General features: G+C 41.3%; 2 protein-coding genes across 8 annotated transcripts in view; one reads left to right on the top strand and one right to left on the bottom strand.

Annotated features, from left to right (window-relative positions):
- The first annotated feature begins 439 nt into the window (after positions 1-439).
- LOC138981840 (splicing factor 3B subunit 1-like) lies at positions 440-24,446 on the top strand. Of its 2 annotated transcripts, XM_070354939.1 has the most exons (21): positions 440-516; positions 1,363-1,562; positions 2,857-2,943; positions 3,910-4,024; positions 8,075-8,154; positions 8,481-8,865; positions 10,795-11,252; positions 11,737-11,946; positions 12,493-12,594; positions 12,898-13,164; positions 13,444-13,714; positions 14,103-14,248; positions 16,339-16,485; positions 17,399-17,524; positions 17,919-18,140; positions 18,457-18,639; positions 20,793-20,971; positions 21,397-21,582; positions 21,889-22,161; positions 22,537-22,753; positions 23,009-24,446. In XM_070354939.1, exons 1-21 carry the CDS (start codon positions 459-461, stop codon positions 23,165-23,167), a joined length of 4,071 nt encoding a protein of 1,356 aa, XP_070211040.1. In that variant the 5' UTR covers positions 440-458; the 3' UTR covers positions 23,168-24,446. The 2 variants fall into 2 exon arrangements, with proteins under 2 accessions (XP_070211040.1, XP_070211041.1); XM_070354940.1 differs by lacking the exons at positions 440-516; positions 1,363-1,562; positions 2,857-2,943; positions 3,910-4,024 and adding an exon at positions 4,076-7,460.
- Positions 24,447-24,718: 272 nt separating this feature from the next.
- LOC138981863 (oxidoreductase NAD-binding domain-containing protein 1-like) overlaps positions 24,719-26,807 on the bottom strand; it is a 44,721-nt gene continuing 42,632 nt past the window's right edge. For all 6 annotated transcript variants that reach the window (XM_070354994.1, XM_070354992.1, XM_070354993.1 and 3 more), the window contains 3 exons: positions 26,407-26,640; positions 25,661-25,751; positions 24,719-25,265 (listed from right to left, as the gene is read on the bottom strand). In XM_070354994.1, the coding sequence (XP_070211095.1) occupies positions 25,099-25,265; positions 25,661-25,751; positions 26,407-26,640 (492 nt within the window). In that variant the 3' untranslated portion in view covers positions 24,719-25,098. The remainder of the gene's footprint in view (positions 25,266-25,660; positions 25,752-26,406; positions 26,641-26,807) is intronic.

Raw genomic sequence — 26,807 nt, forward strand, 5'->3', positions numbered from 1 at the left:
AAAATCAAGGAAAATGGAGCAATCTGGTGCAATCTGAGCCATAAGTTTTTCTTTACTTTCAATTTTTATTATATTTTTATTATTATTTTTTGTAGGCTATGAACCCCCCCCCCCCCCCCCCCCCCCCCCCCTGGATCCGCCCCTGGCACTATGGTGTTACCAGCAGGAACTTCCGAATGTGTACATTTTGCTTTTCTGGTTGAAGGGGATTCAAATTCAACCTCTTTTCAAGGTAAAAATCAAGCAACAATGACACTGAGGAAAGACTGTCTTCTCAAACCCGCCCCTATTTCTAAAGGGTAATAAAACGGAAGACATCAAACAGTTTGCATAAAACATGAACAGAACTAGAAGGGTTTCGGACTCTTCGGGCACGGCTCAGACACGTATACCACTGAGCCACCAGGAACACAGATGGCGCATTTTGTTGTGGCGCATGCGCAGTTCACTTGCGTATTATGGGATACCACACATCGTCGGCCATTTGTTGCAAAATGGCTGCTGCTTCCCACGAAGGTGTGTAATTTTCGGTATACAGTGCACGCTACCGTTATATTAACGAACTGTAGCAAGGGAATATATTGTTTGTTTATCGTGGGTTATGTTCAATAGCACATCAGAAGTGCTCATTACATATCCAGTGCGAATCAACAAGGATAACATTAACAATTTACATTGTTTTCGTTGCCTTTTCACATTCACAATCACATTTCAGAAGAATCAATGCTGTTTTGATAAGTAGAACAAGCTTTTCTGCTTTGGGTGGTCAGTTGTGTCATTCCTGAAATGATAATACTATTGTTTCTTGTGGAGTAAGCTACTAGGAATATGATTATGAAGCTGATTGATAATGATGTAATTCCAAAAAGCTCATGGGCAAATTACATAATTATTAATTTACAATCCTTTTATCCAGGTTTCCCAATTGCTTCGTTTCCGGCCAATTTATGTGGAGCACGTGATGCGCATAAAAAATATTGGCGGTCTAGAAGTGTCGTCTGCGCAATGATCGCGGCTGCGCCCGCGGCTTTCTTGACCGCCAAGGACGACCGCGCACGTTGTGAGACGTCATTCGTTAGACCTCAAGAGGAACCGAATAATAGGCTAATAACACCATAATTATATTTTAACTCTCACAGTATTCAATCTGAGCCTGTATATTTTACTGCAGGTAAAGACCAAATATTTTTCGCATTGTAATTTGTGTGGTTAATTTATTTAAAATTAAATTGTTTTACTTTTACTTTTAGTACTTTGACACGTGTGTCAAGTTGTGACAGAACCGTTCATTCTGCTTGTGTAGTTGTGCCACCACTACTTTTTTCATTTCAATCAATCAATGTAATTTTCTTTCTGTTTTAGAAATTGAAGAGCAGGTGCGGAACATCCAGGCCAAACGACAGGGCCTGAGTTCCAATGCCGCAGCAGAAGATGAAGAGGATAGAGTTGGGCTGGGCACCACTGGTCACTATGACCAGGATATCTACGGCAACACCACTGTCGATATTGACAGCCGATTTGTCGGCTATGACACTTCAATTGCCACAACGGATGACCTTGATGTAAGTGACATTTAAAAATCATACACATCTGTGTTGATTCCGGTCTTGAGTTCTGATAAGTTGAGACAGAAACTGTACTTAATGATTAGAACTTAGAAGTGGTTAACCATCATTACATGCCGTCGAAGCTCATGTTACTAAAAATAAAATGGGTAATTCTGGGAATTCGTTCATTGGAATTACTCAATAATTCTTTGATTCATTTGATCTTCAATAAATCACACAAAACCAACCTTTAGATTGAAAAAGAAGGATTAAAATACTAGAGAAGTAAGACTAAGAGTACAGAAAATTGATTAAAAAAAAGTTGAATATGCTCTTGCCTGCTATAGTGCTAAGGTTTTCAAACCTGTGACCACCATTGCAACCTCACGAATTGGAGATCTGGCGTTCTTACGACTGAAATAACATGGCTCACTTCCTTCTGGTGTAAATTGAGTTTTTATTTTACATATTAGTACTTAAGCATGGGGATCAGTATCAACTCTTCGGTACCCGGGTCTCTCCGTTCGTATTAGTGTAATGTACTTTCTGTCGATCTCACTGTTCGAGGCGAGTTAAGTTGATAACTGACCCTATGCTCCCGTTCACTTCATATCGGTTTGGAAAGCAAACTGAAGTAGAAATTATATTCAAGTGTGACCAACATTATGTTGTCACTCCAGCTCTGAAGTGCATTGACCGATCGTCGAAAGGACATGATAAAGAAGTTTTGGAGATTTTGAAGATTTCGCTCGGGACGTTGACGTCCTATGGCTGGTTGATTTACCATATAAAGGGGAGCAAGCTGTTAAAAAAAACACCTGTCAACAGAGCGGATGAATGATAACAGGAACTTGTAAGATCAACCTGTGGTTGAGAGGATACGATGGGAACAGCCAAAAGTGCCGCTTTCGTGTGATGTCTTTTTTGATGTATAAATATATACTCTAGTCATGTTTTATACTAGTAAGCAACCAGTGTCTGTCACTTGGAAGGGCCCACACTGATCACAATATGGATGCTGCTGTCCTTCATTAGTCATGTTGTGTGTGGTAATGGTATTGGTAAGACTAAGAAACAAGTTTGAATTGATTTTGCTGAGTTATACTTTGGCAGTTTCAGATTGTTTTTCTAATTTAGTTAACATTAAGTAATGGGTAGATCGATTAGTTACAACATTAAGAGTTGCCAGCTGTTCGATTTTACATTACAATTTTTTAGAAGGTATGCAATGGTATCTGATTTAAGTTTTTGATTAAAAGAACACCTCCTGGTGGAAAAATGCTGACATTTATTTCTGAACTGTTTTCAGGAGGAAGAAGACACAACCACAGTGCTGGGGAAGAAGTCAACATACACTGCCCCCTTGAATCTCTTGCACGAGACAGCAAACGACAAGGTAATTTAGTTTAGGTTTGTGCTTATGTTTACAGGGCCTATCATTGTAAGCCGTTCGGCGTACTTTACGCCGAAATAACATCTCCAGTACGCGGAACTCGATTTGGTGTACGCCGAAATGCAAAAATCTGTTATTCCCCAAACAGTCCCAGCATTCGTTTTGTGCGCCGTTCGGTTCAATTCTCAATCGGTTTGACAGTTTGCTTGAGCACGCACTTCCTCTGGTATCGCGCGAGCATGCTTTGTGCCGGTGTTTTGTGGCTCTAGACTTGAAATAATGTCTCGAAGCGACATTGTTGAACGTGGTCAGCCATTCAGTGACAAAGAATCCAGGTATTCCTGGAAGTGGGAATGGCACTTTTAGGCCAAATAACACAAGATTGTCAGTTTTCTTGTTTTCTGTCTGTGTTTTGCTTGTTGGTGAAGGCATAATTTAGTTGCTCAATCTTCTTGGGGGGTCATTTTAGGTAAAAAATCTCAAAAAAATCTTCAAATTCTTTGCCCCTGGGCCCCACTGGGGGCCTCCTGCGGCCCCCAGACCCCCGCCTTTGTAAGCTGAACTCACTTTTTCCAATGCTAGGCCCTGTGTTTATATTGCAGTAGTCGTCAGAATTCAGCCTGTGGCAGTTTTGCGTGTCACTGAGAGAATCTCAGATTATTAAGTCTTTTATTAGTATGTGATGTCACCCCTTTGGGCTAATTCTCGAGTTATCTGTATTTAATATTGTTTGACGTGTTGGTGATTTTTTATTTATTTATTTTTTTACATTATCAGTTTATGTTTTACTTGGATCTTTCCTTGCAGTTGCAGTTATTTTTGTTGAAAAGTTATTTAGAAAAATGTAGTGTTAGTAATTGCATGTATATTGTAAGGTATACATGTGTGAGTATCACTGTTTATGTGTGTCATTTAAGAGGTTAAAGTCTAAAACACATTTGAATATCCAATGCATTTGTTTCATTGCAGGATTATGACCCACTGGCAGAGCACAGGATCCCTAAAATATCTGACAGAGAGGACGAGTATCGTGCACGCAGGAGGAACATGATAATCTCACCTGAACGATTTGATCCCTTTGCAAGTCAGTATTTTTGCAGCATTTTTGTAGTACATGTAACTCTGTGTTTTAGACATGTGTGAGAATATCTTGTGAAATCTGTCTGTGTTTAACATATGGATGTCAGATTATGTCTGTCAGCCCTCTGTTGGTCTCAGAGGAAGAATGAAGCAGAAGAAATGAAACGCTTCTTTTGATGTGTATGCATTTTCGATTTATGGACTTGGCTTTGTTTCAAAGCTTTAAAATCATTAAAAACTTCTATTCTGATAATTACTGGAAATGTAAATAGTAAAAAGCAGTTAGCTAAGGGAGCGAACACTAACGGTCATTGAAACAAGTTGCTTTTTCCTATTGATAAATGTTATCCAAAGGGATGTTCCCGGATCATTCTCATGCACACAGGGCTGACAAATACAGTGTATCATATACACATGCAAGTGAACCTGAATTAATGTCACTCTTGTATTCCTGAATGGCGGCAGTAAACTCTTTACAGTGATGTTGATATGGTGATTTGTCAATAGACTGATTAGAGGGTCAAACTTCATATAGCTGCTTATCGTTATCAACTCTGTGCTGCTAAAGGTTCACTTGCATGAATGTTTAAGTGTTACTAGAATTTATAGTACATTATACCCAAAGGCTTTTGGTCATAAAACATCTGCAATGGTCAAGAAATCATTTAAGTTGGACCTGTAACTAACACTAGTGCTGGATGTAAATCCAGTGAACAAATTATCATTTTATTTTCAAAGTAATATCCTCCCTGTTTATGAATGCGGTCACAGATTTATTTTTAATCAGTCATTGAGTCAAACAGAGCAGCATGGTATTTTGTAGCAAAGCTTTAGATCCATCTGGGTTTTGTAGCAAAGCTTTAGATCCACCCGACTGTGATGTAATTCACGAGCGTGGAAATTGCAAAGAGATGATACAGATTATGTGACGAGGAGAAGGGATCCACATTTACCCACCATGAGTAATAGTCTGTATCTGTTCAGGAAAGCTCCCCTCCAAAAAAAAGATCAATTTCTTTGTTCATAACCCAAGTATACATGCCATGTATAATTGTGGTAAAACGTTAGAATTCCCAGCCCTTTGGAGATAAATCTTGCAGCACCCTCTCCTCATTATGATGATGAGATTGCAGCTAGTGATGACTCCAGCAGTCCCAAACACTGAAGCAGTATTGTATACAATTCCTGACAAAAGCCAGATTGTGACTGAACTTCTGCAGACAAGCAGACTGTAAGAGAATGTAGAAAGGGGAGAGGTGTGATATGACCGGTACAGAGTATAATTGACCATAAGAGGAAGCCCACAACTAATTTGTGATAGTGCACTTTTTTGTAACTTCAATTCAGAACCAAACACAATCCTGAAAATACTTTGAAGTTTTGTTGCTATGTAGGTCAGAATTATGCCGTATACAGACCTGGGAGGGAACCCATACGATTTTGTCGTATTTTGTAAGCTTGATTGTCTAAAATACGATCAGTACGGTGGGGAAAAAATACAACAAGATTCCTAGATTACTTTTCTTCACAAGTGCATCCTGAAGCTGATGAAGTATTTTGACACACCCGTCTTGCAGCTCTCGTAGTATGTAACGTGACGCATATTCTTGATAAACCATTACACATATGGATTGTCATTCCTGTGTATTTACTGGTGCACTGTTTATTTTAATGATTAGAGGTAACTTTTATAACTCTGCATTTGATCAATGATTACAGTTTTGTCATTTTGAAAGAAGCATTTGTTTCAAATGTATTTGTAAACTTAATTAACAGACTCGTGCGTAGCATGTTTGAATCATGGATGTTCAAATGCTGTGTGGAGTTCACTCATTTTTCTGAAAATATACCAAGTTTGTTTGAGAATACTTAAAGTGCAAAACGGGGGTTCCCAGGTCTGCATATAATTCAAGAAAGTTTTACAATCCCTGCTCATTGCTGTGTGTTAACTAAGGAAGTGGCAGCTACAACTGCCGTTCAGCATAATCTACTGTGTTCCAGGGTGAAACAAAGTGAACTCATCAATTATAATTTATGATTAATAGTTGCTCTTCAAGTAAAAAATAGTTGATAATAATAATCAAAAGCTCCTATGTGGCTAAGCACACAATTATTCTGTGCTCTCCGTGCTTTGCAATGACACCTAAGGATTACAATATGAGAACTCAACACAGTAACATCCAAGTTACAGCAAACAAACAAAACCCCAGAAAACAACACACACAATAAAACTACATCACAGTAACATCTAAATTACAGCATGATATCTTCACAAAAAGTTCAAGCATAATCAACTTTGAACAGCTTTGAAGAGCTGTCGGAGGTCTGATTATTTTGTGTTTCGGTTGGGAATGGTTTATGACTGTTAGTGGTACTGTACAAGCATAGTAGTATTATGAACTTGTTGCAAGACTGTCCACTACCAAGCCGAGACTAATGAGGAAATATCTTTCCTTTCTAGCATCGCCACCCCAAGCCTTGGCCACCACCAGTCACCATATAAATCTGCATAAAGATCACTTTTATGCATGATCACAACTGTAACGCTTGACTGAGGCGACGTCCACATTTTGGGCTTTGGGAACTTAGAATTATGACTTAGTAAGGGCAGTTGTTCACTAGATTCTTGTAACAGAAGTTGCTATCAAACTGCCTTTATAATTTTTTGGTGTGATAATGCAGTGGAAAAAGTGAAGAAATGTAATAATGGGTGTTTATTCACCTATTAGTTTGCTTTAGCCTTTCGCATTGAAGCTCATCTGCATATGGAAGACTTTGACTTGAGTCCCAGCTTAAGGATTAGGTCTGTTTCTCCTCTTGAGTAATGTTAGTGCAATTTGTTTTAAATTTATTTTTACAAAGGTAATCTGTTAATGATAAATTATCTGGCATTTTGCAAGGCATTTTGGCATGCAAACAAACTTAAATTTGCTATATGTGAGGCACCATTTAACAAATTAAAGAAAATGAGCACTGGAAATCGATTTTTTTGGAAAAAATTTTCAACTGAAAAAAATATAAATGTAGCTTTGGAACAAGTGCGAAGAATTCCATATTCACATATAAATGTGAGTCAGTTGAGCTTCAACTCCCCTGGAAATGGGATGGAGATGGTAAGTTTGGTGATACAAATAGGCAGACAAGTCGTAATTGTATTTGAATAACTTGAGGATTTCTGCTGTTTGGCAGTGTAATTTGGTAGGTTAAACTTAAAGGCAATGTAAGTGTTGCTGTTACTAAATGTTCCAACAGGACATTTGTTTGTTTTATTTTTTGTTTTTACTTCCGGTTTTGAAGAAGTTAGGTAGGTAGGATGAGGATCTAGTATTGGGGAGGGGAAACAAGTGCTGGGTCGTTTTTAATGTTGACTGATCTCAGACTTATTTTAGGCTTGACGCGTGGCTGAGGATTCCTTCTGCGACTGGAGGAAAAATGAATGCGTACGTATACAACACAAAAACATGCTGGAGATTCAGCATTCAGGGCCTGAGTTTTGAAAGTTTGAACTAGTCTTCATCAACTAGGAGGATGATCAGTTTTTGTTACATAAAAACAACAGAAGGGGCATCGTATAAGGCAGTAATCCACAAACCAGTGTGTCACTGTCAGATTGTCCTGATGCTTCTGGAGTATTTTCACAAAGGCTGAAAGTGAAAGGCAGCTGGTTCTTTTATGACTCTTATTGGAGACTTTTATGGTGTTTTGATTGTTATTAACCGAAGTGAGGTAAATATCAAATTTAAAAAAATCTAGTTTCAGGGTCTGAGTTGCTTCAGATCCAGGCCGAGATCAAATTTACTGAAGACTAGTTCTTTCTTTCTATCCACAAGAATGACGACGTTACACTCTTTTTTCTGTCAGTCACAATCTCTGACCTGTCTGTCTGTCTGTCTGTGAATTTTCCACTCTCTGCTACAACCACTTCAGATGTCGGTCATTCTGTGGATGTAAATTTCTTTTGTAACCAAAATGTTGCAAGCATTTCATTCATTGATCTAACTAATTTGTTTCTGTCACGACTTTGTCGTGACTCTACTCTGCTTGTGTCTTCCAGGCGACAAAACTCCAGACCCAAGGCTTGCTGCTCGAACCTTCGCCGACATCATGCACGAACGTTCTTTGGACCAAGAGCAGGTAGGTCTGAATTTGCTATGGGGGAATGAGAAGAGAATAGATCTTGATTAGAGAACAGTTTCATGAAGTGGTTTCATTTTCTCTCTGACTGAATCATTCAGTATCATGTTAGGTTAAAGCAGATAAACAAATAATGTTGGTTTCACAAATTATTTCTCCTAGAATAATGCTTGTAGCTTAGCCTTGTGTTCAGTAAGATCAACTGAAGAAACTGGAAATGTGAAGTACGAAAGGAAAACTGAAACAGGAGGAGAAAGAATATGTGTTGTGTGTGGTACTTCCCACTGATATTTTCATGTTTCATTTTGGGAAATTCTGTTTTACAGGCAGGGCTACGTCAGCAGATGCACGAGAAAGCCAAGGCAGGAGAACTCCATGCCGTCAACGGATCCTCGGCGGCAGAGGCACAAAAGCAAGCCGGGAAACGTCGTCGCTGGGACCAGTCCACAGACAACGGAGCCTCAGCTCCCAAGAAGAAATCGTCCTGGGATGCTGCAGAGTCCGCAGCACCCACACCATCGCGTTGGGACGAGACTCCTGGGCGTCCCAAAGGGGGTGAGACCCCTGGTGGAACCCCTTCTACCCGACAGTGGGACGCCACACCTGGTCATGCCACGCCTGGAGCGGCTACACCTGGCAGAGACAACACCCCGGGTCACGGGGCTAGTGCCAGGAAAAACAGATGGGACGAGACACCCAAAACTGAGAGAGGTGAGAGATTGTTATGAAAGTCTGTCAGTCCGCTTACATCGAGCTTAAGAGAATAGGTTCTATCCGCCTATATCTTACCGAAGATGCCACCAAGACCCTTGTTTCCTCCTACATTCTTTCTCGATTAGACTACGGAAATTCTGTTCTCATTGGCTGTCCTCATGTCATCCATCCTTTGCAGCGCGTTCAAAATTCTGCAGCCCGGCTTGTCTGCAAAGCCCCTCGGTTCCAGTCCTGTTCCCCCTTGCTTAAGAAACTTCATTGGCTCCCTGTAGAGCTGAGAATCCAATATAAGTGCTGCTGTATCTGCTACAAAATAATATCTGGCTCAGCCCCATCCTACCTGTCTGACCTGTTCACACTCTATACACCCTCACGATCCCTCCGCTCTTCTGTAGACACTAGAATATTCCGTCTATCTTCTTTTAGTCGCAAACAGCACGGTCAGAGAGCCTTCTCCCACTCTGCTGCCGTTGCGTGGAACTCTCTCCCTTACTCTATCCGACACTGCCAAACATTTTGTTCCTTCAAATCAAACCTTAAAACACACTTCTTCACACAGTATTTTGATTAATTTTTATTTCAATATGGTGCATTTTTGATCAGGTGTTTGAATGTTTGAATGTTTTGCCTGTGTTAGTATGCTTGCAGCTTGTATTGATGTAGTGTTTCGTTGTTCACTTGTGTGCTGAATGCTGCTGCACATGCTTTTTGACTCACATGCGAAGCAAAAGTGAGTCTATGTACTCACCCGAGTCGTCCGTCCGGCCGGCCGGCCGTCCGGAAAACTTTAACGTTGGATATTTCTTGGACACTATTCAGTCTATCAGTACCAAATTTGGCAAGATGGTGTATGATGACAAGGCCCCAAAAACATACATAGCATCTTGACCTTGCTTCAAGGTCAAGGTCGCAGGGGCCATAAATGTTGTCTAAAAAACAGCTATTTTTCACATTTTTCACATTTTCTCTGAAGTTTTTGAGATTGAATACCTCACCTATATATGATATATAGGGCAAAGTAAGCCCCATCTTTTGATACCAGTTTGGTTTACCTTGCTTCAAGGTCAAGGTCACGGGAGCTCTTCAAAGTTGGATTGTACACATACTTTGAAGTGACCTTGACCCTGAACTATGGAAGATAACTGTTTCAAACTTAAAAATTATGTGGGGCACATGTTATGCTTTCATCATGAGACACATTTGGTCACATATGATCAAGGTCAAGGTCACTTTGACCCTTATGAAATGTGACCAAAATAAGGTAGTGAACAACTAAAAGTGACCATATCTCATGGTAGAAAGAGCCAATAAGCACCATTGTACTTCCTATGTCTTGAATTAACAGCTTTGTGTTGCATGACCTTGAATGACCTTGACCTTGGGTCAAGGTCACATGTATTTTGGTAGGAACAATGTGTAAAGCAGTTCTTAGTGTATGATGTCATTGCTAGGTTTAGCTGAAGGTCAAGGTCATGTAAAGGTCAAGGTCAAGCATGTGAGTCGTATGGGCTTTGCCCTTCTTGTTTTCATTGTAAAGCGCTTAGAGAACGTAAAGCGCTCTATAAATCTCCCATATTATTATTATCATTATTATTGATTTGAGGCTAGACTTTTGTATGGACAAATTGGGCTTTCTGTATACAGGTAGATTTTGAGATCAGTGTTACATGATCTTTGTCTGTCTATCCTTAGTTAAACTTAAACAACTTTCACCGCTGCTCATAACGACATTTGTATGGTCAAGGCATAAATGTCTTTGTCTAACTAAACTTTTGCTGCTTTCCTCACAAGTGTACAGTCTCAGAGTATATGAGCAGAAGCTGTTCGGGGGACATGCAAAATCACAGATCAGTACTCTTTTTGTCTTTAAGTGTATGAGCATTGTCATGAGTTTTAGTTGACTAATCATTATGTGTGCTTGAACAGCCTCAGAGACGCCAGGCCATGAGCCAGGGTGGGCAGAAACACCTCGCACAGATCGTGGTGGTGGTGACCTCATCCAAGACACACCCACACCGGGAGCCAGCAAGAGACGATCCCGATGGGACGAAACTCCAGGTGGTGTCACACCTGGGGGTATGACCCCCAACTTCACTCCTGGTGGTACGACCCCCTCTGGTATGACCCCTTCAGCCATGACCCCCAGTGGTATGACCCCTAGCGGTGGCATGACCCCATCTGGAATGACACCTTCTGGTATGACCCCGAGTGGGGTGACCCCCACTGGTGCGAAAGCCATGGGGATGGCCACACCCACCCCTGGTCACCTGATGTCCATGACGCCGGAACAGCTGCAGGCCTACACCTGGCAGCGAGAGATTGACGAGAGGAATCGTCCACTCAGTGATGACGACCTCGACACCATGTTCCCACCTGGATACAAGGTTTGGAATAGTTTTGCTTAGTTTTACTGGTTTCTTGCATGTGTGTGTAGATTTTCTTTTGTAAAAAATAGTGCCTTGATTTTATCAACTGCTTGTGTATTATCTAGAGCGACAAAGGGAAATGTGTCAGATCTAAGTTATAGACAGGTTGTTTTGTAACATATCAAAGAAAATGAAGCTGAAATATAGGCGAAGATTAATAAGTTGCCTTTAGATTATTAGAAGAAAAAAACTTGAGTTTGCTTAGGTTGCATTTGGCACAGCCCCGAATTAGATCCTGTGGAAGTGACATCACATACTGAAAGAAGAGCAACTGTTTCAGATTTATATAGTGGGACCGTGAACCCCACTCTGGGCTAAATCAGGTTATTGTTACCATTTATGACAGAAGAGTTTTTGCTTTTGTCGTGACCCGTGTTTGGCTGGGTGTTTGTCTTAAAATGCCTTTCCTTCTGTATTCTAATTCTTGTCTTTATTTTTTCAGGTACTGCAACCCCCAGTAGGCTATGTCCCCATTCGCACGCCTGCTCGTAAGCTGATCGCCACACCTACACCCATGGTGGGTCAAGCAGGCACACCCACAGGTTTCCGCATGCAGACGCCCGACAGCAAGACAGCCATGGTGGACATGCAGCCCAAGGGAAACCTGCCCATGATGAAGCCTGATGACATGCAGTACTTCGACAAGTTGTTGGTAAGCACGCACCCTTTGGTTCGAGTGTTTGAGAGAATATGTTTCATCTATTAGTTTCTTGTTCAATCTTGGTTGAGTTGGTGAGGCATAAACCAAACTCATGGATGCATTTGTCCAAACCTGAACCAGTTTCTGCCCTTCGATACACGTTTACGCTTGTAATGCCAGAAGAAAATCAGACCTGACCTCTGAAAGGTCACTGTCATCCAGCGGTACTAATGGTTTAAAAAAAAAATGAGACGAAGTTTGTATGCCCCATGTGCAGCCGTGCCAAGCGCTAATGCAGGTGAAGTTTGTTGTGAGCAGTGAGGATTTACATGAACACTGAGCAGTTATTTGAGGGAAAACTTTTGACCCAGAACTAATGAGAGATTCAAAGCAAGTCACTCAACCTTGTGTTGGTAATACATGTAGATGAAGTAGTTTTCTTCTTCTTCTTCTTCGTCGTTCGCTGATGAAGTAGTTTTAGAACAAGCTTTGCGACAATAACAACCTTTGAATTGTTAGAGGAATATATTTGCTAATGATTTTGTTGTTTTTGTGCAGGTTGAAGTGGATGAAGAAACGCTGTCACCAGAGGAGCAGAAGGAGAGAAAGATCATGAAACTTCTGCTGAAAATCAAAAATGGAACTCCACCAATGAGGAAGGTTAGTTTTGTAGACCTTAGTGATAACTTACAGACCCAGACAGTCAAGGAAATTAAATGTCACCATGGCTTTCAAATCAAATTGAAGTTCTTTTCCATAAACAGTGTTTAGTTTAAAGAATCAAAGCTTCCCTTTTCTTAAAATGAAAAAATACCTACCTACTGATGGTGTTCTAAGTCTCTTTCAGGAGCATCACCTGGTAACATACTCTTCAGGAAGCCAAAATTATACGTATTTCTCCATTTCTTGTCTTCACATGTATTGTATTACTTGTCTTCATGCAATTGTGATGCTGTGTTTCAGGCTGCACTAAGACAAATCACAGACAAGGCCAGGGAGTTTGGTGCCGGACCACTGTTCAACCAGATCCTGCCTTTGCTCATGTCGCCCACACTGGAGGATCAGGAGCGCCATCTGCTGGTCAAGGTCATTGACCGTATCCTGTACAAACTGGACGACCTCGTGCGACCTTACGTCCACAAAATCCTTGTCGTTATCGAGCCCTTGCTCATTGACGAGGACTACTATGCTCGTGTGGAAGGCAGAGAGATCATCTCTAACTTGGCAAAGGTAAGAATTTTGTTAAGATGGTCTATTGTAAAATGAAATCTTTAAAGTGGAAGTTGTCATATGTTGAACAGCTGCTTTAAATATTTTTGTGAGACTGAAAACAAAGGATATTTCTAATTTAAAGGATTGCATTGTAACTAAGTGATAAAGGTGAGTAGAGGCGTAAAAATGAGTTATATACCAAAGTTCAACCTTGCAAGAGAATGATTGTTTACCCGTGTGTGTTTACTACAGTCTACTACATGCCTAGGCTATACAAGCTTCTATTTGTGTGTGCAGGCTGCTGGGTTGGCCACCATGATTTCCACTATGCGTCCCGACATTGACAACATGGATGAGTACGTGCGTAACACGACAGCTCGTGCCTTTGCTGTGGTAGCATCAGCCCTGGGCATCCCCTCCCTGCTGCCTTTCCTCAAGGCTGTCTGCAAGAGCAAGAAGTCCTGGCAGGCTCGCCACACAGGCATCAAAATCGTGCAGCAGATCGCCATCCTCATGGGCTGTGCCATTCTGCCGCATCTCAAGAACCTGGTGGAGATTATTGAGCATGGTGAGTTGAGTGTTTGCTCGTTGCTCCAGCTTACATTTTAAAGCGTCTTGAAAGACGACGATTAAGCTTCAAGAAAAGTCTGAAGAAGACTACTGTTACTGATAAGGCTGATAAAAGTTTGGGGAAGACTATAGTTAGTGATTAGGCTGGAGAAGAGTTGAAGATAAAGTCTGATTTCTTGACTGAAGTAGTTGAAGCAGATGTTTGTGTAGCTGTTGAGTAGCTGATAAATGCAGGAAGTCAGCTTGTGAAAAGGCATCCATATTATGCCCTTGGTACCATTAGACTTGTCTCAGACTGTCAAAAGAAGACTGTCCCATGGTTCCTGATCAAAACAGCGTACCAATTTATGAAGTGAATAATGCAAGCTTCTTATGTGTTTGAACAGGTTTGGTGGATGAGCAGCAGAAGGTTCGAACCATCACAGCCTTGGCCCTGGCCGCCCTGGCTGAAGCAGCAACCCCATACGGTATTGAGTCCTTTGACAGTGTCCTCAAACCACTCTGGAAGGGTATTCGCCAGCACAGAGGAAAGGTCAGTGAATAGACTATAGTGAGGATGTATGTAGTGAGGGTGTTATTTGAAGTAAAGCCTCAGAGCGTAAAGTTTAATCTGAAGGTGTCCTTGAAAGACAAAGAACACCCCTGAGTGAAAGACAATGAACACCCTTGAGTGAAAGACAATGAACACCCTTGACTGAAAGACAATGAACACCCTTGACTGAAAGACAATGAACACCCTTGACTGAAAAACAATGAACAGCCTTGACTAAAAGACAATGAACACCATTGAGTGAAAGACAATGAACACCCTTGACTGAAAGACAATGAACACCATTGAGTGAAAGACAATGAACACCCTTGACTGAAAGACAATGAACACCCTTGACTGAACACCCTTGACTGAAAGACAATGAACACCCTTGACTGAAAGACTGAACACCCTTGACTGAAAGACAATGAACACCCTTGACTGAAAGACTGAACACCCTTGAGTGAAAGACAATGAACACCCTTGACTGAAAAACAATGAACAGCCTTGACTAAAAGACAATGAACACCATTGAGTGAAAGACAATGAACACCCTTGACTGAAAGACAATGAACACCCTTGACTGAACACCCTTGACTGAAAGACAATGAACACCCTTGACTGAAAGACAATGAACACCCTTGACTGAAAGACAATGAACACCCTTGACTGAAAGACTGAACACCCTTGACTGAAAGACAATGAACACCCTTGACTGAAAAACAATGAACAGCCTTGACTAAAAGACAATGAACACCCTTGAGTGAAAGACAATGAACACCCTTGACTGAACACCCTTGACTGAAAGACAATGAACACCCTTGACTGAAAGACAATGAACAGACTGAAAGACAATGAACACCCTTGACTGAAAGACAATGAACACCCTTGACTGAAAGACAATGAACACCCTTGACTGAAAGACAATGAACACCCTTGAGTGAAAGACAATGAACACCCTTGACTGAAAGACAATGAACACCCTTGACTGAAAGACAATGAACACCCTTGACTGAAAGACAATGAACACCCTTGAGTGAAAGACAATGAACACCCTTGACTGAAAGACAATGAACACCCTTGACTGAAAGACTGAACACCCTTGACTGAAAGACAATGAACACCCTTGAGTGAAAGACAATGAACACCCTTGACTGAAAGACAATGAACACCCTTGAGTGAAAGACAATGAACACCCTTGACTGAAAGACAATGAACAGACTGAAAGACAATGAACACCCTTGACTGAAAGACAATGAACACCCTTGAGTGAAAGACAATGAACACCCTTGACTGAAAGACAATGAACACCCTTGAGTGAAAGACAATGAACACCCTTGACTGAAAGACAATGAACACCCTTGACTGAAAGACAATGAACACCCTTGAGTGAAAGACAATGAACACCCTTGACTGAAAGACAATGAACACCCTTGACTGAAAGACAACGAACACCCTTGACTTTCTGGTTCTGAGGTTTAAATTACCACATTTCTGTATTCACTAGAAATAAAGAAAGTGTAAAGATACTAAAACGTCCTTCACCTTGGTTGAAATTTATCACATTTTGGGGGGCTGCTCGCTTCTTAGCACTTGAAATAAAAGAAAACTTGGAGGCCAGTTTCACGGTTGGAACAGTTGTGCAGGCATGGGAATTATCCGAGGATTTCCGAGAAAAGAAAAAAATCCTCTTGTGATAAAAAAAAGAAATTGTGGAACAAAAATCAAAAAAGACAATCTGCGTAGAATGACCAATGCCCTCCATAAAACCATCCCTTCATTCTGCAAGAGTCACTTTTGCAAACAGTTCAACAGAGCCTACAAGTGACAGTATTTTATTTATTTTTTAATTTTATTTTTTAAGTAATAAATTTGGTTAGTTTTTTTTGCTGTGTAAAATTCATAAAACATACTCCTAGAATGCACCAGATTGCACAGATTTTAATCTAGATATCAAACAAATTCCGGGATCCCCTTAGTTTTCAAAGATTTTTCTTTATATCAATTCCCATGCCTGGTTGTGGTTGCATCATCTGACATCCTCCGACTGTTTGAAATGACTGTTTGTCTTACACTGGACTCAATGATTGCAGGGTCTGGCTGCTTTCCTGAAAGCCATTGGTTACCTCATCCCCCTCATGGACGCTGAGTACGCCAACTACTACACCCGTGAAGTCATGTTGATCCTCATTCGAGAGTTCCAGTCTCCTGATGAGGAAATGAAGAAAATTGTGCTGAAGGTCAGTTTTGGGCAGCCTTTGGTTTTGCTTGTTAAATAAGCTGTATTTTGAAGTTGGCCAGCCTTTGATTTTGCTTGTTAATTAAGCTGTATTTTGAAGTTGGCCAGCCTTTGGTTTTGCTTGTTAATTAAGCTGTATTTTGAAGTTGGCCAGCCTTTGGTTTTGCTTGTTTAGGAAAAAAAAGAAAAAAGAAGTCTGTTTACGCCAACATAGGCAAAAAAAATAGGGTCGGTATGTCGGGATTTTTTTATTTATTTTTTCCCCCCATAAATACCATATATTTTTAAGTTATTTTGCCAAAAGAAATTTTTCTCTTTTTTTTCTTTCCCCCAAATGCCAAAAAAAAAGTCTAGGGTCGCGCGAAAAAATAGGGTCGGTCTGGATACCGTAAACAGACTTTTTTTGTGTGTGTGTGCCTTATTAAGCTGTCTTTTGAAGTTGGCAGACTTTGGTTTTGCTTGTTTATTACACTAAGATGCTAAGTGGTAAGGCCGTATTTTGAAGTAAAATGCTTGGAACATTTTGTATAGCTTGGCATTTTTTTTTCCAAGACTCAGAGGACAAAAGGTCAGTTGGATCTGGATTGAAAATATGTATAGGTTGAAATGTGACTACAAAAACTAAAACAAAAGGTTCATTAGAAGATGTCCTACATGTCAAAACTATTGAATGGTTGACCGGCCAGGTGTCAGAACAAAATAGTATGCGTACATGATTGAAGACTGAGGCCCAAAAACACCACCTGGGATAGGTCAGCTCTGACGTTTACTTTTCTGAATAATGAATAACTTTTTTTTTTAAATTTCTGTTTATTTGCCCTGAAAAGCAGTTTTAGATAAGTTTTTCATACCTCAAAAGTTTTAACATTAGTCTGTAGCGTTGTGTTTGATGTGAAAGTGTTTCTGTCTACCAGGTGGTGAAGCAGTGTTGTGCCACTGATGGTGTGGAGCCTCAGTACATCAAGGACGAGATCCTGCCCCCCTTCTTCAAGCACTTCTGGAACCAGCGCATGGCCCTCGACCGCAGAAACTACAGACAGGTCAGTCACCATCTAGTCCCACGTAGTTATGTTTGCATATTCAGCAGTGAGAGAGCTGTATGTAAGAAACCTTTTCTGTGCAGCTGCGTTTGTAAAATGTTTTTGTACAAGACATTCACCACAAAAAGCAAAACAACTATTCTGGTGAACTCTGTGTAATTGCAAGGGATAATTTATTTTCTTTGAGAAGATCTGTTGAAATTGAATAGCCTGGGCAGACTTCTTTGATCAACTTCATTTACATTGATATGTCACATGTAGCTGATAGGAACGATAGTACTTGGGGTGCTTGGAATCGGATGCTCGTGACCAGTTAGTAAGCAGGTTGACTAAAATAATTGTTTAAATGTCTTGTCATGGTATGCTAAAACAATAAAGTCATGTCGTTTTCCAGCTGGTAGACACCACAGTGGAGATTGCCAACAAGGTTGGGGCGGCGGAGATCGTGTCACGCGTGGTGGATGACCTCAAGGACGAGGCTGAGCAGTACCGTAAGATGGTGATGGAGACCATCGAGAAGATCATGTCCAACCTGGGCGCCGCCGACATCGACTCTCGTCTGGAGGAACAGCTCATTGACGGAATCCTCTACGCCTTCCAGGAACAGACCACTGAGGTCAGCATTTCTTGCTGTTCGGTTTGGGTCAGAATTTTTGAGGGAGGTAGTAGGTGTAGGGGGGAGAGTGAGATAGTGTACGCGCATGCTGCGTATGCCTGCATGTGTGAATAATTCTGTGGACTTTCATCCTAACAAAACAGTTGAACATCAGGGTCAGTACTTTACAGTTTGGGTATTGGATTCCTTTTCATAACACTTGTGTTTCACTGAATTTTATGTTACTCATTGCTTTGTTGGTGTGACAGGTTGGATTATGGGTGTTGTTTAAATGATTTTATTTGCCTTTTTTGCTCATTTTTTGTTTTGTATCAAGGATGTGGTGATGCTGAATGGATTTGGCACAGTGGTGAATGCACTAGGCAAGAGAGTGAAGCCCTACCTGCCTCAGATCTGTGGTACTATCCTGTGGCGACTCAACAACAAGTCCGCCAAAGTGCGACAACAGGCTGCCGACCTCATCTCTAGAATCGCCATCGTCATGAAAACTTGTCAAGAGGTTAGTCACATTTGTTTTGCAAGAATTTTTCTTGAGTTGAATATTTTCCAAGTTAATATCTGCTGAAGCATTTATGACAACCAAAATTGTTAGAGCGGTTTTTGGTGGCACATTTAGTTCATTAAAGGCACAGTAAGCCTCCCGTAAACCATCACAGAGCTCCCCGAGCGTCTACATACAGTACAAGCATACTTCCATTTGAACGCTCACCGAACGGGAACATCCTGGCTGCTTTCTGTCGAGCGTGAGAAATTTTCAAAGAATTTATTTTTGTGGACTTGCTCCTCTACAACAATGGCGCCTCGTTTTGGTGCTGGACAGCTGTTATGAATATTCAATACCGGAATGATCACGCCCGGACAGTAAGCCTTCCGTAAACCATCACAGATCCTGTCAAGCTTTTACACACAGTACAAACACCTTTCCATTTGAACGCTCACTAAACGGGAACATCCTAGGTGCCCTACGTAAAGAGCGAGCAATTTTTGAGTCACTTGAGAAAAAGTGACTATGTAATCGGTCAGTGTTAGTCTGTCCGGCCGGCCGTCCGGCCGTAGACACCACCTTAACGTTGGACTTTTCTCGGAAACTATCAAAGCGATCCGGCTCATATTTTGTTTAGTCGTGACCTCCAATGACCTCTACACTTTAACGATGGTTTCGTTGACCTTTGACCTTTTTCAAGGTCACAGGTCAGCGTCAAAGGAAAAATTAGACATTTTATATCTTTGACAAAGTTCATCGGATGTGATTGAAACTTTGTAGGATTATTCTTTACATCAAAGTATTTACATCTGTAGCCTTTTACGAACGTTATCAGAAAAACAAGGGAGATAACTAGCCTTTTCTGTTCGGCAACACACAACTTAACGTTGGGCTTTTCTCGGAAACTATAAAAGTGACCGGGCTCAAATTTTATGTGAACGTGACTCCCAGTGACCTCTACACTTTGACGTCTGCTTTGGTGACCTTTGACCTTTTTCAAGGTCACAGGTATGTCTTGAAGGAAAAAAATTGAAATATCATATCTCTGAAACTATTCATCGGATTTGATTCAAACTTTATAGGATTATTCTTTACATCAAATTATTTACATCTGTATTGTGTTGTGAATAGCAATTTCTTCCTGTCCATCTGATGCCTCATATAATATTCAGAACTGCGAAAGTGACTCGATCGAGCGTTTGATCTTCTTGTTAAAGAATTAATTTTGCAGATTGTCTCGAACACTTTTTGGACCCATCCTGAACTCGGGTCGAACATGAGTTACTTCCCTTCGGGTCTCATTCTATTGATGTAAACTGGCGATAGCTGTGAATCGATGATTATCAAAATGTGTTTGGACCGTGGTGCGTTTTTGCGCTGGACCTAACTTTTAAAATCTAAATAATAAATTGACAGCTTGTTACACAAACATTCTTTAATCATAACAGAATTCTTTTTTCATCAAGACAAGATCAGTACATTTCGAAGTTGTGAAAGTTTGAAAAAAGAAAAGCCCGGAAGCAGGGTCACGCAAGGGTCGTAGCAGACGACGGTTTATGCATATCGCCGTTCCTCTCAACAGTCAAAAGCCATCGCTAGAGTTCTTGTGAACCACAGCCGTTTGTTTCATGCATAAAAACGTGCTATTATAAATAAGCTCACATCGAGTCGCATTCAAATGACTAACTGACGACTACATTGTGAAAAAGGGAAACTGGATCACACGGGTTCACGATGGCTCAGGGGTAAGATAAACCACGCAAAAATAAATTCTTTGAAAATTGTTCGCTCTTTACGGGGGGCACCTAGGATGTTCTCAATCGGTGAGTGTTTAAATGAAAGGGAGTTTGTACTGTGTGTAAAAGCCTGACCGTATCTGTGATGGTTTACTGGAGGCTTACTGTGCCTTTAAACAAGAGGAACAATAAATTACAGCTCTGTTTTGTTCATTGTATTAAACATTCCAAATGCTAAACAATAAATTGGGTTACAGACAATGATGATACATTGTTTCATGAGACCTATATATATTGGATGGGGTTGGGAGAACCTCTCCCTACTCTTCTGTTAGCTGGCACACCCATTTAAGGAAAGCACAGGTTTGAACTTGTATTCATAAGTGTTTGCTCTCTTGTGCTTTCGCTCACTCTTGACGTACCTGTGTGCAGGAGAAGCTGATGGGTCACCTGGGAGTGGTGTTGTACGAGTACCTGGGAGAGGAGTACCCCGAGGTGCTGGGCTCCATCCTGGGGGCCCTCAAGTCCATCGTCAACGTCATCGGCATGACCAAGATGAACCCTCCCATCAAAGATCTCCTGCCTCGTCTCACACCCATCTTGAAGAACAGGTGGCTACCATTTCTTCGTATACACCATTGAGAATGTCGTGACTTTTGAAAAGTGTGTTACTGTGACTTGAAGCAAAGGATCTTTGTGAAACTTGTTGATTACAGATATCACCTTTTACCCTGAGATAAAGGGTGTGTGTGTGTGTGGGGGTGGGGGGGGGGGGGGGGGTAGGGGGGTGGGTGGTGTTGGACATACAGTTGTAACCTCAGGAAGGAATGGGATTATGGTACTGCCATTCATACATTAACATGCTTTGTCATTCACAAGCATTGTGTTGGCCTGGAACAATTTCATTAAAATTGTACGGTTGAAAAAGCAAACGGTAAACTGTCAAGCCACACACTTTTTCTCAATTCTTTTGTGTACAGGACATGTCAGTACTGTAGTAGTTTTGTCTGAAGTCTCTGCTGTTCCTGTGTTTCAGACATGAGAAGGTACAAGAGAACTGCATTGACCTGGTGGGGCGAATTGCTGACCGAGGAGCAGAGTTTGTGTCGGCCAGGGAGTGGATGAGGATCTGCTTTGAGTTACTGGAGCTGCTCAAGGCCCACAAGAAGGCCATCCGACGAGCCACAGTCAACACATTCGGCTACATCGCCAAAGCTATCGGGTAGGTGTCTGCCTGGTCTTTTCATGGTTGTAGAGTAGTTTTGTAGGCATTTTCTTGTACATTGTGATTTTATAATCATGTTCTTTATATTTGTGTTTCGAGTTCTATTCAGATGCTTAGCTTTGTTGATGTCTGTAATCTGTAAACTTTGTGAGAAAGAAAGCTGATTTAACTAGTCACTAGAGAATAGGCTTTACACAATATGTTTAACTGATCCAAAATGTGTCATACCGTTAACTTTTTTCTGTGATGTTAGCGTTTCGTATCTACTGATTTGTGTACAAATAACTGTTGGTGTGTTTTCAGGCCCCATGATGTGCTGGCCACTTTGTTGAACAACCTGAAGGTACAGGAGCGTCAGAATCGTGTGTGCACAACAGTAGCCATTGCCATTGTTGCCGAGACATGTTCGCCTTTCACAGTTCTGCCAGCTTTGATGAACGAGTACAGAGTGCCAGAGCTGAACGTACAAAACGGTGTGCTGAAATCGCTGTCCTTCATGTTTGAGTACATTGGTGAAATGGGCAAAGACTACATCTACCCTGTCACACCTCTCTTGGAGGATGCGCTTATGGACAGGTGAGATTGCTGTCTGTGTGTGTGTTTGTTGTCTGCATGAAAGAGAGAGTTTACAGGTAGTTCACTAGAAGCAGTCAATCAAGAATCTATGTATATGGGACATGCCAAGCCTTGCGTGACAAGCAGTAGGTATTTTTGTGTAAATACTTTCCACTGCCACCTGCCTTTCCAAATATTTGCTTGCTCTTGAGCTCTTTAGCAAGATTTTCAAATTACCAATGACTGAAAACGATCGAAGACCTGTCAATTTCAAAATCCTTTATAGGATTATCATACTAGCTGTGACTGTAGCAGGCATGTCGTATTTGGCCAGTACTTTGCTTTGATGGTAGTCTTTACTGTTGTAGTAATGTGTACAAATATTTATGATTGCAGAGATTTGGTTCACCGACAAACAGCAATGGCTGCCATCCAGCACATGGCGTTGGGAGTGGCGGGCTTCGGCTGTGAGGACGCTCTGATCCATCTCCTCAACTATGTGTGGCCCAACGTGTTTGAGAGTTCTCCTCACGTCGTGCAGGCCTTCATGGGGGCCATTGAGGGGCTGAGGGTGGCCATTGGACCCTCCAAAATCCTTCAGTACACATTACAGGTAAGCAGTTGCTTGGGTACTCAAGTTTTCTCCATGTTTTGTCAATTGTTGTAGAGTAAAGTATCAGAAACCAGGTTTTTTTTCCTCCAGTTATTGCAGAGTACTGTATCTAAAACCATGTTCTGCAAATTGTTGCGGAGTGAATTATCTAAAACCATGTTTTGCCAATAGCTCCAGAGTGAATTATCTAAAACCATGTTTTGCCAATTGCTGCATAATGAAATATCTAAAACCATGTCTGGTCGTTTGTTGCAGGGTCTGTTTCACCCAGCTCGCAAAGTTCGAGATGTGTACTGGAAGGTCTACAACACAGTGTACATTGGCGCCCAGGACGGCATGATTCCTTCCTACCCCAGAGTCCCCAATGATGCAAAGAACCAGTACGTCAGATACGAATTGGACTACGCCTTGTAGTTGTTGGGGAACCATCTTTCTTTTGCCATAGACATGAACTGATTCACTGCACAGCGAGAGAATGTGGTATGCAAGATTCTGCAGCTGAACTGGGCTGTGAACTCTTTTGGTCATCAGGTACCAATCGTCATCCGTGGGCCTCGTTATTATTATTCAGTGTGTAGCATCCAGTTCTGAAAGGCAGGAGATATTCTGTGTTATTTTTTGTCTTTATATTGAGAAAAAAACATATTGGTAACTTCTATGATTTTAATACATTGCATCAGTAACTTCCCATGTTCTTGGTTATTGACATTTTTTCATGTCTCATTCATCTTACGACGTTTTAGGCACTGCTTCATTAGGATTTCAAGTACTTTTTGTTCTTGTACGTACGTGTAATTGTTGATGATTTCCTGAAATTCAAATGGCTGGAAGGGACATATGGAGGATCGGTTGAGTCTGTAAGAATAAAACACAGTTCGTTTTTCTATGGACATGATACGGTGATGAACTCAAGTAGCATAAGCCCAAGCTGAAGTACATCTGGGTTAAGCTTCTGATAATGACATGGCTTTGTAGCTTCGTAGCTTCCCTCCTTGTATGTCTCTTGGTCACCTTGGTCATCTCTCCAATGGTCAAAAAACCAACCCTAGGAGTCCAGCTAAGTGCTGTTGTAAACACTCTCCTTGTGATGATAGGTGTGATGTTTACACAGCATAAGATGCGTCTGATACTTGATCTCTCCGTGCTGTGTGAGACCATTTTGTTCTGTCACTCTCTGAAACGAGGCTTACCTATCAAAGGAAAGTGAACATTTAATAATACAGTGCTACCTGCGATTTAAGCCCCCTCCTTTGAGAGGACACCCCCCATAAAAGGACACCTGTTCCTTTGTCTATCAAAATGTACCTATCATGGTAGACCACCTGCAGTGTAGGGACACTGCTTGTCCCAAGGGTGTCCTCTCATCGCAGGTACCACTACGATATCGCACTATGGCTGATACGGCAAGATTATTCAACTTCTCCGGCCACTCTCACTGGAGGTGTTTCCTCTTTTGCAATGTTCTGCGTGTGTGTTTAGTAATTATAACTGGTGCGACATTACTTGTTCTTTGCTTTGTGGCAGACAAAGTATTGATTGATTGGGGTAAGGGATTTACAGTGACTCTGTGAGTGAGAACGACATGGGATGGAAGGGGATGAAGAAGGGGATGAAGAAGGGGAGAATGGTTGATAAGGTGGAAAATTGATCAGTTCACTTTATTGAATATTGAATAAAAACGTGTGAAAGCGAATTCAAGGTTGTGTGGGTCAGTGTGTTTGTTTGTGTGTTGGAAAGAGACAGAGCAAGCATGTGTTGCAGTTTTGTGTGTGTGTGTGTGTGTATGTGAAACTCTCATGACAGAGAGTGTGCATGTACTGCAGTTGTTGAGACTGAATTCACCAAACCAATCTGAAGTTGATTGCACATGTGTATGTGTGCAATAAATAGTGTCAGTGTCACCGTGTGTGTCAGCACATGCTGCAGTTATTGTAGTCTATTCCACACAAATGAGATAAGGCAGTGTGATACAAAAGTAACTATTTATTCACAACTGAAGTAAAAAAAAAAAACACCACAGACACAAAATTGCACACAGGTTTCATAAATCGCAGCATTACACAAACATCAACACACTCATCCTGTCAACCACATTTTTTTCATTTAAAAGTTTACTCTTCCTAATAATATATAGCAGACTTGTTTTCTTGATGAATCCAGTGTGCATAGTTCACTCACACTCTTTTGCAAATTCATTTGCAGGGTTGTTTTTCTTGCATGCACTTCCTGAGTTCCTTTTTCAAACACTGCACACGAACTAGGCACCAAGACTGGACTTGTGTGGAACATGCCAAAAGTTCTTAGTTTTCTTCTAACTTGCTCCCACAGTCACTCGTGTAAACAAATTACCACCAGCGCTCATAGAATATTTGATTTTTAGATACACCACAGTTTAGGCAGTAATCTTCCATATCGTGAACCATAGGCGAAGGACCACACAAGTACACTTTGAGTCTTTCTGCTCTCAGCCCCTGCACTGCTTTCTCCACGTCTGCATGACTTATCCTTCCCACTGAAACACAAAATCATTAAGCAATAAGTATTGTGCAAAGCATCTGCATTTAGTTGTTCTGCCCTCTGCCCTGCCATTCACAAAGATACATGTACATGCACACATTTACCCACAAAAAAGATACATGCAACACACACACACTTCCCTTCCCTCTCAGTTACACACACAATACTGATGCTGTATAATACAAATAGGAGGGTTGCACATTACCTTTTTCATAACCAAAGCAGTACTGCAAAGTTGAAATACACTTTACCAACACATTTTTGTTTTTACCCCAAGCAGTATTGCAAACAAACGAGGATAGTGTCATAGCCATTGAGGTGTCCACCAATAGGACTGATCTTTTATCGCAACGCTAGCTTTTAAATAAGATGATGCAATTCTTTACATACCTTTGACTGCCCCATGAACTAAAGTTTCTCTGGAGACGTAGAACTGTGTAGTGATGTTTGCATGAGAGTCGCTGAGTTGCTCTAAATGGTCCTGAAACAGCGTATACCAATATGTGACCCTCCACCACAAAATGAGTCGCATGTCACCTCGCGCGGTTCTGCGCTAGGCTTAATATAAGTCCGGGGAGTGTCTGGTAACAGTGTGAAGGTCACCTTAGTCACAGGCTTATAACTCAAACAGTTTTCGCTCTTTTCTAAAACGGTTTTCACCACTGGATAGAGCATAAAAAAATCGTTAGGAAAATGTAAAATTATGAAAATCATGCAAAGGTGACATGCGACTCATTTCGTGGTGGAGGGTCACATATTGAAGAAGAAAAAGATACATGTTGTTTTCTACTCTCCCTTCAATCTAATTTCTGAAACTCGCATTTCTCAACATGCGCAAATCTTGGCTACATCTACATGTATAACAGAAACTGTTAAATTTGACATTGCAAGCAGTCAAACAAAATCAACGACAGGGATTATCTTATCTCTGTAAAAACACAACCTGCCGAACAATGTTTAGATTTTAATGGTGCAAGCAAAGCTCGTTCCGACTATACCCTGGCAAACTCTTTTGTGTCGAAAAAAATTACTAGTGCGGTTGTTGCATACTAACACAAGACTAGAAGTAAACAACAACAACCAGGCATTACTGAACTGTGAGAATATTTTTCACACACTAAGCTATGCCCACAAACCTTGAAAATGAGCTCTGGGTATGTTCTGGCAGAGTACAACATCAGAACATTTGCTCTGTACGGCCCATCGGGTGACTGATTCAAATCAGCCAGATGCTGTATCATGCTGTACAAAGGGTTGATGCCCACGCCTCCCGCTATGAGCAACACATCGCTGGGATTCTCCTCACCAGCTTGTGGGTCCAAGTAGAAATCACCTCCTGCCCTCAGAAGAAGAGTGTCTCCACTTTTACACTGAAATTCAGCAGAAACCAAAGTAAGAGTCGAATCTGCACTTGAGGCCACCTTTCAAAAGCGTCCAGCTGCCCACAATGACCACTCCAAAGGATCCCAGACAAGTTTTTTCTTCTACAATACTTCACCTTTCCAAAGCAACCACCTGTCTAAAACGACCACTTTCC

This window comes from Littorina saxatilis, linkage group LG12, assembly GCF_037325665.1.
Source record: "Littorina saxatilis isolate snail1 linkage group LG12, US_GU_Lsax_2.0, whole genome shotgun sequence".
In the NCBI taxonomy this organism is placed as follows: domain Eukaryota; kingdom Metazoa; phylum Mollusca; class Gastropoda; order Littorinimorpha; family Littorinidae; genus Littorina; species Littorina saxatilis.

Coding starts and splice junctions, on each gene's coding strand:
- LOC138981840 (XM_070354939.1), top strand. CDS start 459: ATGGGATACCACACATCGTCGGCCATTTGTTGCAAAATGGCTGCTGCT. Junction 11,947..12,492: donor AGTACTTCGACAAGTTGTTG/GTAAGCACGCAC, acceptor GTTTTTGTGCAG/GTTGAAGTGGATGAAGAAAC. Junction 12,595..12,897: donor GAACTCCACCAATGAGGAAG/GTTAGTTTTGTA, acceptor GCTGTGTTTCAG/GCTGCACTAAGACAAATCAC.